General features: G+C 49.5%; 2 protein-coding genes and 1 long non-coding RNA gene across 3 annotated transcripts; 1 reads left to right on the forward strand and 2 right to left on the reverse strand.

Moving 5' to 3' along the window:
- Positions 1 to 2,355: 2,355 nt before the first annotated feature.
- LOC147118885 (uncharacterized) lies at positions 2,356 to 14,446 on the reverse strand. The gene is made up of 3 exons (XR_015077968.1): positions 14,338 to 14,446; positions 11,895 to 12,014; positions 2,356 to 3,921 (listed from the first exon to the last, which is right to left on the reverse strand). It is a non-coding gene; the product is annotated as an uncharacterized LOC147118885 (long non-coding RNA).
- Positions 5,435 to 7,039, forward strand: LOC147118886 (uncharacterized). Its single transcript, XM_085984664.1, has one exon. It carries the CDS (start codon positions 5,897 to 5,899, stop codon positions 6,563 to 6,565), a length of 669 nt encoding a protein of 222 aa, XP_085840790.1. The 5' UTR covers positions 5,435 to 5,896; the 3' UTR covers positions 6,566 to 7,039.
- Positions 10,355 to 11,884, reverse strand: LOC147118887 (uncharacterized). Its single transcript, XM_085984650.1, has one exon. It carries the CDS (start codon positions 11,862 to 11,864, stop codon positions 10,458 to 10,460), a length of 1,407 nt encoding a protein of 468 aa, XP_085840776.1. The 5' UTR covers positions 11,865 to 11,884; the 3' UTR covers positions 10,355 to 10,457.
- Positions 14,447 to 16,278: the final 1,832 nt, after the last annotated feature.

The following is a 16,278-nucleotide window of genomic DNA, read 5'->3' on the forward strand; positions in this document are numbered from 1 at the left end:
AGAACCAGGGGACACAATCTAAGGATAAAGGGTAGGCGATTTAGGACAGAAATTAGGAGGAATTTCTTCACCCAGAGAGTGGTGAACCTGTGGAACTCTACCACAGAAGGCAGTGGAGGCCAGTTCATTAAATATCTTCAAGAAGGAGTTGGATATATTTCTTAAGGCTAAAGGGATCAAGGGATATGGGGAGAAAGCAGGGACTGGGTACTGAATTTGGATGATCAGCCATGATCGAATTAAATGGCAGAGCGGGTTCGAGGGGCTGAATGGCCTACTCCTGCTCCTATCTTCTATGTTTCTATGTATAGCCTGCTCTCTGGTTTGCTCCAGAACGTGCTGTTCAAAGGAACTATCCCGAAAACATTCTATGAACTCCTCATCTAGGCTACCTTTGCCCATCTGATTTTTCCAGTCTATATGTAGATTAAAATCCCCCATGATTATTGCCATACTTTTCTGACAAGCTCCCATTATTTCTTCCTTTATACGCCATCCTACCGTGTGGTTACTGTTAGGGGGCCTGTACACCACTCCCACAAGTGACTTCTTGCCTTTGTCATTTCTCATCTTAACACACAGGTGCAGCAAGCAATTAGGAAAGCAAATGGTATGTTAGTCTTTATTACAAAAGGATTGGAGTATAAGAGTAAAGAAGTCTTACTGCAATTATATAGGGCCTTGGTGAGACCACACCTGGAGTATTGTGTACAGTTTTGGTCTCCTTACCTAGGGAAGGATATACTTGCCATAGAGGGAGTGCAACAAAGGTTCACCAGACTGATTCCTGGGATGGGGGGATTGCCCTATGAGGAGAGATTGAGGAGTCTAGGCCTATATGCCCATGAATTTTGAAGAATGAGAGGTGATGTCATTGAAACATACAAAATTCTTACAGGGCTTGACAGGGTAGATGCTGGGAGACTGTTTCCTCTGGCTGGGGAGTCTAGAACCAGGGGTCACAGTCTCAGAATAAGGGGTCGGCCATTTAGGACTGAGATGAGGAGAAATGTCTTCACTCAGAGGGTGGTGAATCTTTGGAATTCTCTGCCCCAGAGGCTGTGGAGGCTCAGTCGTTGAGTATAATCAAGGCTGAGACAGTTAGATTTTTGGACTCATGGGGAATCAAGGGATATGGGGATCTGGCGGGAAGGTGGAGATGAGGTAGAAGATCAGCCATGATCTTATTGAATGGTGGAGCAGGCTCGAAGGGCCGAATGGCCTGCTCCTGCTCCTATTTCTTATGTTCTTAAGAAAGCTGTTTGCTATAACCTGCTGCCCCACGACAAATACACAGAGGATTTCAGTTACGTGGAGAGACTGGAGAAGCTGGGATTGTTCTCCTTGGAGCAGTGAAGGTCCAGCAGAGATTTAATAGAGGTGTTCAAAACAGGAAGGGTTTTGATGGAGTAAATAGGAGCATGGGAACAGGAGGAGGCCATTCAGCCCCTCCAACGTGATCCAACATTCAATGAGATCATGGCCGATCTGTGTCTTAACTCCACCCACCTGCCTTGGCTCCATATCCCTTTGCTCCCTTGTCCAGCAAAAATCTATCGCTCTCGGATTTAAAATGATTCATTGAGCTGGCATCGACTGCTTTCTGTGGGAGAGGGTTCCACACTTCTACCACCCTTTGTGTGAAGGAGTGTTTCCCAACTTCTCTCCTGAATGGCCTGGCTCTGATTTTAAGGTGATGTCCCCTTGTCCTCGACTCCCCCACCGGCGGAAAAAGTTTCTCTCTATCTACCAATTCCTTTCAAAATCCTAAAATCCTCAATCACTCCTTAACCTTCTAGATTCCAGGGAATACAAGCCTAGTTTATGTAATCTCTCCTCATAATCTAACCCTTGGAGCCCGGGTAACATTCTGGTCAATCTGTGCTGCACTCCTTCCAAGGCCAATATATCCTTTCTGAGGTGCGGTGCCCAGAACTGTACACAGTGCTCCAGGGAGTTCCTGGGAGTTAATGTGCGTAGGTCCCTGAAGGTGACGGGACATATTGAGAGAGTGGTTAACAAAGCATATGGGATCTTGGGCTTCATAAATAGAGGTATTGAGTACAAAAGTAGAGAAGATATGCTGAACCTTTATAAAGCGCTGGTTAGACCACAACTGGAGTATTGCATCCAGTTCTGGTCGCCACACTTTAGGAAGGATGTGAAGGCCCTTGAGAGGGTGCAGAGGAGATTTACCAGAATGGTTCCGGGGATGGGGGATCTTAGCTACAAGGACAGGTTGGAGAAGCTGGATTTGTTTACATTAGAGCAAAGGAGGTTGAGGGGTGATTTGATAGAGGTGTACAAGATTATGATGGGTTTGGATAGACTAGACGGGGAAAGGCTGTTCCCACTAGTTGATGGTACAAGGACTAGGGGACACAGATTTAAGGTTTTGGGCAAGAGATACAGGTTGGATGTGAGGAAAAACTTTTTTACGCAGCGAGTGGTGATGACCTGGAACTCGCTGCCGACAGTTTGTTTTCAAGGGGAGACTGGATAGGCACTTGAGTGAAATAAACTTGCAGGGCTACGGGGATAGAGCGGGGAATGGGACTGACTGGATTGCTCTACAGAGAGCCGGCGCGGACTCGATGGGCCGAATGGCCTCCTTCTGTGCCATTATGACTCTATCACTCTCTGGGGTCTAACCAGGGCTTTGTATGATTTTGAACAACTCTATCAAATCTCCTCTTAATCTTCTCTGCTCCAAGGAGAACAACCCCAGCTTCTCCCGTCTCTCCACAGAACTGAAGTCCCTCATCCCTGGTCCCATTCTCGTAAATTTCTTCTGCACCCTCTCTAAGGCCTTGACATCCTTCCTAAAGTGTGGTGCCCAGCGGAAGCCTAGCCAGTGTTTTATAAAGGCTTAGCATAACCTGCTTGCTGTTGTACTCTATTCCTCTATTAATAAAGTCAAGGATCCTGTTTGCTTTTTTAACAGCCTTCTCAACTTGTCCTGCCACCTTCTAAGATTTGTGTACATACCCCCCGAGGCCTCTCTGTTCCTGCACCCTCTTTAAAACTGGACCATTTAGTTTATATTGCCTCTCCTCATTCTTCCTACCAAAATGAATCACTTCACACTTCTCTACATTAAATTTAATCTGCCACGTTTCTGCCCATTTCACCAGTCTGGCTACATCCTCCTGAAGTCTGTTACTATCCTCATTGTTTGCTACATTTTCGTGTCATCTGTAAATTTTGAAATTATGCCCTGTATCCCCAAGTCCAGGTCAGTAATATACATCAATAAAGCAGTGGTCTGAATCAATGTTCACGTTAAGTTGCGCGGCCACACAGCGGTCTGGAGGTCCCGCGCAGCTGGCTCACCGCCCTATAAATGAAAAAAACGTGCATGTGCGGAAATTTGAATGGGCCGTGCAGCCTGTTAAAGGGGCCACGCACCTCAAAAAATTAGAGGGAACGTTGATCCTAATACCGACCCCTGGGGAACATCACTGTTTACCTCCCTCCAGTCTGAAAAGCAACCGTTCACCACTACTCTCTGCTTTCTGTCCCTTGGCAGAAAATTGGGAGGGGGCGAGAGCAAACAGCACCTGATTTCTCGCCAAGCACTCAGGGGAGCAGGGGATTAGCCCTACTTTAAATGTCAGTCTCTTACATATACATTAATAAAAAGGGAGACGCTGTCCCTTTAAAATCAGTCATCCACTGGGACGTGGTCCCTTTAATGAAAATCATATAGAAAGAGAGAGCGCCTGTCGCTTTAAGAGAACCCCCACCACTCTCATATTTCTCTTAAAGTGCTTGAAATTAATAATTAAAAATGCTGAAAATTAATATTAAGAAAATTAATTCAGGGAGAAGAAATATTTTTACTCACAAGTATTTGTTTCACAGGGTTTATTATTTCATCAATTTAAAAGCGAACTTCTTTTCTTTAATAAAAAGTATCTTCTGCAAAACAAAATTAGTTTGAGCTGTAAAATGTGAAAGGAACGTTAAAAATAAACTTTCCCAGGCTCAGCTCGAGGAACAGCACCTCATCTTTCGATTGGGCACTTTACAGCCTGCTGGACTCAACATCGAGTTCAACAATTTCAGAGAATTATCCCTGCCCCCATTTTTCATGCAGTATGATTTTGCCATTCCCATTTGCAACATTTTCACAGGATGTTCTTTCTATTCCTTCCTCCCCTCCTAAACCCGCCCCCCCTGTCTCTGCACCTGCTTAATATCTGTTACATCTCCAGCTTTTTCCAGTTCTGATGAAGGGTCCCAGACCTGAAACGTTAACTCTGTTTCTCTCTCCACGGATGCTGCCTGGCCTGCTGAGTATTTCCAGCGTTTTCTGTTGTTATTTCAGATTCCAAGCATCCGCAGTATTTTGCTTTTATATCACAGATCCTGAGCCCCTTTACAAAATGGCGGCGGGCCAATTCGTCCAATGAGACGGTTCCAGGTCCCGCCTCCTCCTTCGCTGCGATTGGTTGGAGGATCAAAGCCCCTTGGTCGGTCCTCCAGGCTCAGCCTCCCCTCGCTCATTGGTGGAGAGCTCACGTCTATCATTTTACGACGGCGACGTCGTGACGTGACTGGTTGGGCGAAGAGGGGGGGTGGGCGCTTGAGGCACCGGCTCAGTCCTCCAGCCCCGCCCAGCTCGCTCCTTATTGGTCGGAAGCTCCCATCAATCAGGCCCTGGGCCCGGGTCACGTGTCCCTGGAGCGGGCTCTGCCAAACTGAAGAAGCTCCGATCGGGGCCCAGATCCATGGACTCTCAGGTTTGGATTCCCCTTTATTCTCTCCCCTCCTCTGATCTCAATCGGATCTGGGGGAAAACTCACTTTCCCTCACTGATTGCGGCTCTTCACCAACACCGACTTTACAAAGAAAGCCCCGCGCAGCAGCCTGGAGCTCAGGGGCCCAGCGCGCAGGCGCGGGGGAGGATGATTGACAGGGGCCCAGGGTGTGTGCTGAGCATGTGCGGTGCAGGCCGGACGCCTGTGGAGCAGGAGAGGGCGGGGCCATGGGGTGCAAGCGCGGTGTCAGCCACAACTCACGCAGCGGCCGGAGCGCTTTCTGGAGCACGGGGGCTTGTGGGGATTGCAGCCGCCATTACTGCTGATCCTTTCAACGCACCTGTGCAGCAGCTGGGGCCTGAAAATCAGCTTCACTGCCCCGGGCTGGGAAAGGGCGACATGAGACAACATTCTCCCTCTTACCCCCTTTCTACACTCCTTTTACAGGGTTTTAGAAGTGGAGCATTTCCAGACAGGAAGCTCAGACCAAACGCCACGTCAAGATCTGACAGAGTCGCTCGATCCATCAGGACCCGGGATTGGCGCATGGAAGGAGAGCAGCGATCACAGTGCGGAGAAACCTCACATGTTCCGTGTGTGGACTCGCCTTCAGCCGATTGCCTGACCTGGCGAGGCACATGCACCATCACACCGGGGAGAAACCGGGTAAAGGTGGGGATGGCGGGAAGCAATTCAGTTCCCCATCTACGTCAGAAGTTCATCCGCACAGTCACCCCGGGGACAGTCCGTTCACCTGCTCCGTGTGTGGAAAGGAATTTGTTTATTCATCCCAACTGCTGACGCACCAGCTTGATCACACTGATGAGAGACCATTTAAAGGTTCTGACTGTGGGAAGAGCTTTAAAAGCTCCGGGGGTCTGAAGGGTCACTAGCGTGCTCACACTGGAGAGAGGCCGTTCACCTGCTCCGTGTGTGGGAAGGGATTCGCTCAGTCATCGACTCTGCTGGCACACCAGCGTGTTCACACTGATGAGAGACCGTTTAAATGTTCTGACTGTGGGAAGGGCTTTAAAAGCACCCAGGAGCTGACGGGACACCAGCGAGCTCACAGTGATGAGAGGCCATTTAAATGTTCTGACTGTGGGAAGAGCTATAAAAGCCCCCGGGATCTGATGACACACCACTTTGTTCACACTGGGGAGGAGCCGTTCACCTGCTCCGAGTGCGGGAAGGGATTCGATCGTTTCTCTGCCTTGAAAACACACCAGGGAGTTCACACCGGAGAGAGGCCATTCAGCTGCTCCGTGTGTGGGAAGGAATTCGCTCAGTCATCCAACCTACTGAGACACCAGCGGGTTCACAATGGGGAGAGGCCGTTCACCTGCTCCGTGTGTGGGAAGGGATTCACTCGGTCCTCCAATCTGCGGACACACCAGCTTGTTCACACTGACGACAGACCATTTAAGTGTTCTGCCTGTGGGAGGAGCTTTAAAAGCTGCGATAACCTGACGATACACCAGCACTATCACACATCAATCAGGCCTTTTGTCTGCTCCGTGTGTGGGAAGGGATTTGTCCTGTCATCAACCCTGCTGAGGCACCAGCGAGTTGACACTGGGGAGAGGCCGTTCACCTGCTCCGTGTGTGGGAAGGGATTCAGTGAATCGTCCGTCCTGCAGACACACCAGCGAGTTCACACTGATGAGAGACCGTTTAAATGTTCTGTCTGTGGGAAGAGCTTTAGAAGGTCCGAAAACCTGCAGAAACACCAGCGAGTTCACATAGTTGTGATAGTTGGGGCAACAGGAACGTGGAACGGATGCATGTTTTACTCATTTTGAACTGCTGTTTAATCATTCAAACTGTGTTGCTGATGATTCCCTTGATTTGACTGTTCGTGGTGTTCCATAAAATGCACAGTACAGCAACAGGCCATTCAGCCCAACTCGTCCTTGCCTGGGTTTATGCTCCACACGAGCCTCCTCCCACCCTATCAACATATCCTCCTATTCCTTTCTCCCTCATGTCTTTATCTGGCTTTCCCTTAAATTCATCTATGCCATTCACCGCAACTACTCCTTGTGGTAGTGAGTTCCAGATTCTAAGAACATAAGAAATAGGAGCAGGAATCGGCCACTTGGCCCCTCGAACCTGCTCTGCCATTCAATAAGATCATGGCTGATCTTGGGCTCAAAGCCACTTCCCCGCCCACTCCCCATAAGCCTTCACTCTCTTATCTTGCAAAAATGTGTCTATCTCCACCTTAAATGTATTTAATGACCCAGCCTCCATGGCACTCTGGGGCAGAGAATTCCACAGATTTACGACCCTCTGAGAAGAAATTCCTCCTCATCTCAGTTCTAAAAGGACGACCCATTATTCTGAAACTGTGCCCCGTGTTATAGATTTCCCCACGAGGGGAAACATCCTCTCTGCATCTACCTTGTCGAGCCCCTCAGAATCTTATAAGTTTCAATAAGATCACCTCTCATTCTTCTAAACTCCAGTGAGTATCGGCCCAACCTGCTCAACCTTTCCTCATAAGTCAACCCCTTCATCTCAGGAATCAACCGTGTGAATCGTCTCTGAACTGCCTCCAATGCAAGTATATCCTTCCTTAAATAAGGAGACCAAAACTGTACACAGTACTCAAGGTGTGGTCTCACCAATACCCTGTACAGTTGTAACAGGACTTCACTGCTTTTATACTCCAACCCCCTTTGAAATAAAGGCCAACATTCCATTTGCCTTCCTGATTACTTGCTGTACCTACATGCTAACTTTTTGTGTTTCATGCACAAGGACCCCCAGGTCCCTCTGAACTGTAGCATTTTGTAATCTCTCTCCATTTAAATAATAATTTGCTTTTTTATTTTTCCTGCCAAAGTGGATAACGTCGCACTTTCCCACATTATACTCCATCTGCCAAATGTTTGCCCACTCACCTAGCCTGTCCATATCCCTTTGCAGATTCGTTGGGTCCTCTGCACAACTTGCTTTCCCACCCATCTTTGTATCCTCCGCAAACCAAAAAATGACCCATTTATCCCAACACTCTGCTTTCTGTTAGTTAGCCAATTCTCTATCCATGCTAATATATTACCCCCAACCCCATGAGCTCCCACTCCCTGGGTAAAGACATTTCTCCTGAATTCCCTACTGCATTTATTAATGACCATCTTATATTTATGGGCCCATAAATATGATGAGATTTTGTTAAGCTGCCCAGTGTGTTGTTGTACTTTGTCTTTTTCTGATGAATGAAACATTACTGAGCCCCTGTACCCGTGTTATGGGATGAAGTGCCAGACAAGTGAAGGCACAACGTCTGGGTGTGAATCTCTTCTTCTTAGGCAGTCCCTCGGAACCGAGGATGACTTGCTTCCACATTAAAAATGAATTCTCAGGTGACTGTTGAGTCCAATGCGGGACCTACACTCTCTGTCACAGGTGGGGCAGACGGTGGTTGAAGGGGCGGGTGGGTGGGGTACTTGGGTTGACGTGTGCTCCTTGCGCTGCCTGCGCTTCGCTTCTGCTTGCTCCCGGCGAAGAGACTCGAGGTGTTTGGCGCATTCCCGGATGCTTCTCCTCCACTTTGTGTGGTCTTGGGCCAGGGATTCCCAGGTGTCGGTGGGGATGTTACACTTTTCAAGGAGGCTTTGAGGGTGTCCTTGAAGCGTTTCTTCTGCCCACCTGGGGCTCTCTTGCCCTTGTTGACATTAGGCTCCCGAGGTATGGAAAGTGGTCCACGTTGTCCAAGGCCTTGTCGTGGATTTTGATAATCGGGGGGCAGTACTAATAATCTCACGGACCTTATAGGTGTGATAACCAGACCGGCTTGTGGTTATGGTCTGGTCTGGCTGGAGTGTCTAGAATTAGGGGGCATAGTCTCAGGATAAGGGGTCAGCCATTTAAGACCGAGATGAGGACGAATTTCTTCACTCAGAGGGTTGTGAATCTTTGGAATTCTCTGCCCCAGAGGGCTGTGAATGCTGAGTCTTTGAGTATATTCAAGGCTGAGATCGATAAGATTTTTGGACTCTAGGGGAATCAAGGGATATGGAGATCGGGCGGGAAAGTGGAGTTGAGGTCGATGATCAGCCATGATCTTATTGAATGGTGGAGCAGGCTCAAACGGCTATATGGCCCACTCCTGCATGTTTTTCTTCTGTTCTTGAACTGAATCCCCTTTACTCACCGCTACAACAGGTGATGGAGATTCACAATCTGCACAGGGTGGGGAAGGAACCTAGGAACAGGACGAGGCCATTCAGCCCCTCGAGCCTATTCCACCATTCAATCAGATTACGGCTAATCCGTGTCTCACTCCATCTACCCACCTTGGTTCCGTAAGCCTCACCACCCATCCCCAACAAAAATCTATCAATCTCCATTTTGATATTTTCAGTTGACCCCCAGCCTCAACAGCTTTTTGTGGGAGTGTGATCCAGATTTCCACTACCCTGTGTGTGAAGAAGTGCTTCTTGACATCACCCCTGAATGGCTTAGCTCTAATTTTAAGGTTCTGCCCCCTTGTTCTGGACTCCCCACAGCTCCACCAGAGGAAATAGTTTCTCTCTCTCTACCCTATCAGATCCTTTAATCATCTTAAACACCACAATTAGATCACCCCTTAATCTCCTATACTCGAGGGAATACCAGCCTAGTCTGTGCAACCTGTCCTCATAATTTAACCCTTTCAGCTCCGGTATCATTCTGGGGAATCTGTGCTGCGACCCTTCCAAGGCCAATATATCCTTCCTGAGGAGCGCTGCCCAGAACGGAACAGGAGGGCAGACTGACTGCGGCCTGCTCGACTGTTCAAGGTCAAAGCTTACACAATCTGGTGACAGTTGCGAAAGGTGAGATTTAAAATAGGAAGAGATAAAGCGGCTGTTGAACTATTGGAAAAACAAGGCTACATATTGTATTCTGCCCCGCAACAGACTCAGGAAACTAAGGGCATAAAACATCCAGACTTACAGTGATTGCCAGGAGAACCAACAGCAATATTCCAGCAAGACGAACGAGAACATCCTTTTTTGTTATTCGTTCCTGGGATGTGGGCGTCGCTGGTAATGCCAGCATTTATTGCCCATCCATAGTTGCCCTTGAGAAGGTGGTGGTGAGCCGCCTTCTTGAACCGCTGCAGTCCATGTGGTGAAGGTACTCCCACAGTGCTGTTAGTCACGGAGTTCCAGGATTTTGGCCCAGCGATGATTAAGGAATGGTGATATATTTCCAAGTCAGGATGGTGTGTAATTTGGAGCTGAGCTTGGAGGTGGTGGTGTTCTCATGCACCTGCTGCCCTTGTCCTTCTAGGTGGTAGAGGTCGTGGGTTTGGGAGGTGCTGCTGAAGAAGCCTTGGAGGGAATTCAGGAGAAACTTCTTTACCCAGAGAATGGTGAGAATGGGGAACTCGCTACCACAAGGAGCAGTTGATGTGAGCAGCACAGATGGATTTATGGGGAAGCCACACAAGGGAGAAAGGAATGGGGGGATGTGTTGATCGGGTTAATTGAAGTAGGATGGGTGTGGAGCATAAACACTGGCATGGACCAGTTGGGCCGAATGGCCTGTTTCTGTGCTGTACATTCTATGTAACACCATGAACAGTCAAAAGAAGGGAATCATCAGCACAACAGTTTTAAAGATTAAACAGCAGTACAAGAATTTATAAAACATTCATCTGTTCCATGTTCATGTCACCCCAGCTGTCTACGGGGCTCTGCACTACAGAACTGTGTGAACTCGCTGGTGTCTCAGTAGGTGGGATGACTGAGTGAATCCCTTGCCACACACGGAGCAGGTGACCGATCTCTTTCCTTCTCTCTCCAGCTGGTGTCTCTTCAGGCCCTTCGAACATTTAAATGTCTTCCCACAGTCAGAACATTTAAATGGTCTCTCATCAGTGTGAACTTGCTGGTGTGTCAGCAGGTTGGACGACTGAGTGAATCCCTTCCCACACACAGAGCAGGTGAACGGCCTCTCCCCAGTGTGAACTCGCTGGTGTCCGTTCAGATTCCTGGAGCTTTTAAAGCTCATCCCACAGACAGAACATGTAAATGGTCTCTGATCGGAGTGAACTCGCTGGTGTTCCTTCAGATCCCCAGCGCTTTTAAAGCTCATCCCACAGACAGAACATGTAAATGGTCTCTCATCAGTGTGAACTCGCTGGTGTACCTTCAGATCCTCAGAGGTTTTAAAGCTCTTCCCACAAACAGAACATGTAAACGGTCTCTCATCGGAGTGAACTCGCTGGTGTTGCTTCAGATCCCCAAAGATTTTAAAGCTCATCCCACAAACAGAACATGTAAACGGTCTCTCATCAGTGTGATATCGCTGGTGTTGCTTCAGATCCCCAGAGGTTTTAAAGCTCTTCCTACAGTCAGAACATTTAAATGGTCTCTCATCAGTGTGAACTCGCTGGTGTCTCAACAGGTTGGATGACTGATTGAATCGCTCCCCACACATGGAGCAGGTGAACGGCCTCTCCCCAGTGTGAACTCGCTGGTGTCTCACCAGGCTTGATGACTGAGTGAATCCTTTCCCACACACGGAGCAGGTGAATGGCCTCTTTCCTGCTCTCTCCAGCTGGTGTCCCTTCAGCTCCTGGAACATTTGAAAGCTTTTCCCACAGTCGGAATGTTTCACCGGCCTCTCCCCAGTGTGAACTCGCTGGTGTGCCAGCAGATACAAGGACCGAGTGAATTTCTTCCCACACATGGAGCAGGTGAACAGAATCTCTCCTGCTCTCTCCAGCTGGTGTCTCTTCAGATCCTGGGACATTTTAAATCTCTTCCCACAGTCAGAACATTTAATTGGTCTCTCATCACTGTGAACAAGTTGGTGTCTCAGGAGGGTGGCAGAATGAGAGAATCGCTTCAAAAACACGGAACAGGTCAACGGTCTCTCATCGGTGTGGACAAGCTGGTGTCTCAGCAGCACGGAGGGTGCAATTAATCCCTGGCCACACACGGAGTGGGTTAAAGGTCCCTCCCTAGTGTGAAATTGCTGGTGTATCATCGGAGCGGATGACTGAGTGAATCCCTTCCCACACACGGGGCCCGGGTTTCCCCCAGTGTGTGGCCACTGGTGTTGCTTCAGGTATTTGTAGATTTTGAAGCTCTTACAGAACATTTAAAAGTTCTCTCCCCAGTGTGAACTCACGGGGGTGCCAGCAGATTGGAGGAGCGACTGAATCAGGTCCTGAGGAATCGTGTAACTCTCAGATCTTGAGGTGATGTTTGGTCTGAGCTTCCTGTCTGTAAATGCTCCACGTCTAAAACCCTGTAAAAGGAATGTAGAAAGGGTAAGGGGGAAAGCAGGAACTTTTTTTGGCTAATTTTGCCTCAGCAGCGTAGAGCCGGTCCCACTGGTGTCCAGCTGTGCCCACAATAACCAGCGGGCCAGAAACAGCCCAATCCACCTCACTGACTTGGCCCTGAAGTCAAATCAAGTTTCATCAAAGTCTCATCAAATGACATCCTTTGTAACTGTGACAAAGGTAAACTATCCCTCCTCATCCTTCCTGACTTGTCTGCAGCCTTTGACACGGTTGACCACTCCATCCTTCTCCCAACGCCTCTCCACCATCGTCCAGCTGGGTGGGACTACACTCGCCTGGTTCCATTCTTATCTATCTAATCGTAGCCACAGAATCACCTGCAACGGCTTCTCTTCCCGCTCCCGCATCGTTACCTCTGGTGTCCCCCAAGGATCTATCCTTGGACCCCTCCTATTTCTCATCTACATGCTGCCCCTTGGTGACATCATCTGAAAACACAGCGTCAGTTTCTACATGTACGCTGACGACACCCAGGTCGACCTCACCACCACTTCTCACGACCCCTCCACAATCTCTAATCCGGTTCTGGGTTAGCAGAAATTTTCTCCAATTAAATATTGGGAAGACTAAAGCAATTGTTTTCAGTCCCTGCCACAAACTCTGTTCCCTAGCCACTGACTCCATCCCTCTCCCTAACATCTCTCTGAGGCTGAACCACACTGTTCACAACCTTGGTGTCATATCTGACCCTGAAATGAGCTTCCGACCCCATATCCGCAGCATAACAAAGACCGCCTATTTCCACCTCCGTAACATCGCCCGTCTCCACCCCTGCCTCAGCTCATCCGCTGCTGAAACCCTCATCCAGCCCTTTGTTACCTCTAGACTCGACTATTCCAACACACTCCTGGCTGGCCTCCCACATTCTACCCCACGTAAACTTGAGGTCATCCAAAACTACCCGTGTCGTAACTCAATGCCAAGTCCCGTTCACCCATCACCCCTGTGCTCGCTGACCTACATTGGCTCCCGGTTAAGCAGCACTTCAATTTCAAAATTCTCATCCTTGATTTCAAATCCCTCCATGGCCTCGCCCCTCCCTATCTTAGTTATTCCCTTCAGCCTCACAACCACCCACCCCCCGTGATAGAATTACAGAAAAATTACAGCACAGAAGGAGGCCATTCGGCCCATCTTGTCCGTGCCGGCCGATTAAGTGCTATCCACACTAATCCCACTTTCCAGCACTTGGTCCGTAGCCTTGTAGGTTACGGCACTTCAAGTGCATATCCAAGTACTTTTTAAAATGTGATGAGAGTTTCTGCCTCTACCACCCTGTCAGGCAGTGAGTTCCAGACCCCCACCACCCACTGGGTGAAAACATTTCTCCTCAACTCCCCTCTAAACCTCCGACCAATTTCTTTAAATCTATGCCCCCTGGTTGTGGACCCCTCTGCCAAGGGAAATAGGTCCTTCCTATCTAGGCCCCTTAGAATTTTATACACCTCAATCAGGTCTCCCCTCAGCCTCCTCAGTTCCAAAGAAAACAACCTCCTCCACCCCCCCCGAGACATCTGCGTTCCTCCAATTCTGCCCTCTTGAGCATCCCTGATTTTAATCGCTGCACCATCGGTTCTGTTGCGGGGGGCCCTAAGCTCTGGAAGTCCCTCTCTGAACCTCTCCACTTCTCTTTCATAGAAAATAGGAGCAGGAGTCGGCCATTCGAGCCTGCTCCGCCATTCAATGAGATCATGGCTGATCAAAACCACCTCTGTGACCAAGCTTTTGGCCATCTGCCCTAATTTCTCCTTATGTGGCTCAGGGTGACATTTTTCAATGTCTTGCAATACTCCTGTGCAGCGCCCTGGGGCGTTTTCCTACGTTAAAGGCGCTATAGAAATACAAGTTGTTGTTCTTCTCATTGTTGGAGGTGAGCTCTGAACAGGCCCCGCCCCCTCATGCGCCGCTCCAGGTGAGCGCGGGCTCTGAACAGGCCCTGCCCCCTCCCCCTACTCCGCATGCGCCGCTCCAGGTGAGCGCGGGCTCTGAACAGGGCCCGCCCCTACTCCGCATGCGCCGCTCCAAGGTGAGAGCGGGCTCTGAACAGGCCCCGCCCCCTCCCCCTACTCCGCATGCGCCGCCGGGCCCTGCTACGGAGGATGCGCCGCTACCGCGCCTGCGCAGGGCCTCGCATTCTGTGTCGGCCTGGGCAACCGCGAGAGTCCGCATCACCGGCGGAAAGTGAGTTTTATCAGGGTTTTTTTTTTAATATAGCGGAGAGAAGCGCGGGCGGGGAGATAAATAAAAAGAAAATACAAACCGCACCGTCCCGGCACCGAACGGAGCGGATTCAGCTGCCGCAGCCCCTTGTCTTCTGTAGGGAGCTGAACTGCAGCACGTCATCAACGCCACGGCGGTGACTGACGGGAGCTCCGACCAATAGGGAGAGAGCGGGCGGAGCTCAGAGGACTGAGGTGTGGCGGGTCCTCCAACCAATCGGGGTGTCCGAGGGGCGGGACTTCTGCCGCCCGCTTCTCCCGCTGCTGAGACAAGTGGAATGCAGCAGAGGACGCTCTTCTGAGTTTGGGGCTCAGGCATGGAAGTGGAGCAGTGTAGAGGGAACTTTACTCTGCACTGGGCTTTACTCCCTCAGCACTGCACTGGAGGGGCAGCACAGAGTTTTAGACTCAAGTCTCTGGAGTGGGACTTCAACCCACAACCTTCTGACTCAGAGGGGAGAGTGCTGCCGCCTGAGCCACGGCTGACACTCTGTATCTAACCCGTGCTGTACCTGCCCTGGGAATGTTTGATGGGACAGTGTAGAGGGAGCTTCACTCTGTATCTAACCCGTGCTGTACCTGCCCTGGGAGTGTTTGATGGGACAGTGTAGAGGGAGCTTTACTCTGTATCTAACCCGTGCTGTACCTGCCCTGGGAGTGCTTGATGGGACAGTGTAGAGGGAGCTTTACTCTGTATCTAACCCGTGCTGTACCTGCCCGGAGAGTGTTTGATGGGACGGTGTAGAGGGAGCTTTACTCTGTATCTAACCCGTGCTGTCTCTGCCCTGGGAGTGTTTGATGGGACAGTGTAGAGGGAGCTTTACTCTGTATCTAACCCGTGCTGTACCTGCCCTGGGAGTGTTTGATGGGACAGTGTAGAGGGAGCTTTATTCTGTATCTAACCTGTGCTGTACCTGCCCTGGGAGTGTTTGATGGGACAGTGTAGAGGGAGCTTTATTCTGTATCTAACCTGTGCTGCACCTGCCCTGGGAGTGTTTGACGTTGCTGAGAATGTTAAAATATTCCATTCCCGCACAATGACTTCCAGAACCTCGATGGTAATAAAATGCACAAAGTGCGGAGCAGGCTCGAAGGGCCGAATGGCCTACTCCTGCTCCTATCTTCTATGTTTATGTAACAGAAGCTTCTCCCCATGACACAGATATTGAGAGGACAGGGAATGTCTGTAAGAAATCATCAATTAGCTCTCATCTTATCTTAGGAACAAGGACTCAATCGACTGTGTGTTTCAAACAAAGCTGATTTATTTATGCAGAATAGCAAAATGCAGCACAGTTATTGGGGTTTTAACATCCACAAAATATAAGATGGTCACTAATAAATCCAGCAGGGAATTCAGGGGAAACTTGTTTACCCAGAGAGTGGTGAGAATGTGGAACTCACCACCACATGGAGTTATTGAGGCTAAAAGTACAGATGCATTTAAGGGGAAGCCACATGAGTGTGTAAGGAATAGGAGGATATGTTGATAGGGTTAATTGAAGTAGGGTGGGTGCGGAGCATAAACACTGGCATGGACCAGTTGGGCCGAATGGCCTGTTTCTGTGCTGTACATTCTATGTAACACCATGAACAGCCAAATCAGAGAAATCATCAGTTCAACAGTCTTAAAGATTAAACAGCATTACAAAAGTTTGTAAAACATTCATCTATTCCACGTTCTTGTTGCCCCAGCTTTTTGCAGGGCCCTGCGCTGCAGAACAGTGTGACCTTGCTGGTGCTTCAGCAGATGCGAAGACTGAGTGAATCCCTTCCCACACACGAAGCAGGTGAACGGTCTCTCTCCAGTGTGCACTCGCTGGTGTATCAGCAGATGCGAAGACTGAGTGAATCCCTTCCCACACACAGAGCACGTGAATTGCCTCACCCCAGTGTGAACTTGCTTGTGTCTCAGCAGGCTGAATGAGTGAGTGAATCCCTTCCCACACACGGAGCAGGTGAACAGACTCTCGCCAGTGTCAACTCG

Source organism: Somniosus microcephalus, chromosome 4, assembly GCF_052327205.1.
Source record: "Somniosus microcephalus isolate GS21.2 chromosome 4, FLI_Smic_1.0, whole genome shotgun sequence".
NCBI lineage: Eukaryota > Metazoa > Chordata > Chondrichthyes > Squaliformes > Somniosidae > Somniosus > Somniosus microcephalus.

Excerpts from the sequence above, each read along its gene's own strand:
- LOC147118887 (XM_085984650.1), bottom strand. The coding sequence starts at position 11,864 with ATGTTCTGTAAGAGCTTCAAAATCTACAAATACCTGAAGCAACACCAG.
- LOC147118886 (XM_085984664.1), top strand. The coding sequence starts at position 5,897 with ATGACACACCACTTTGTTCACACTGGGGAGGAGCCGTTCACCTGCTCC.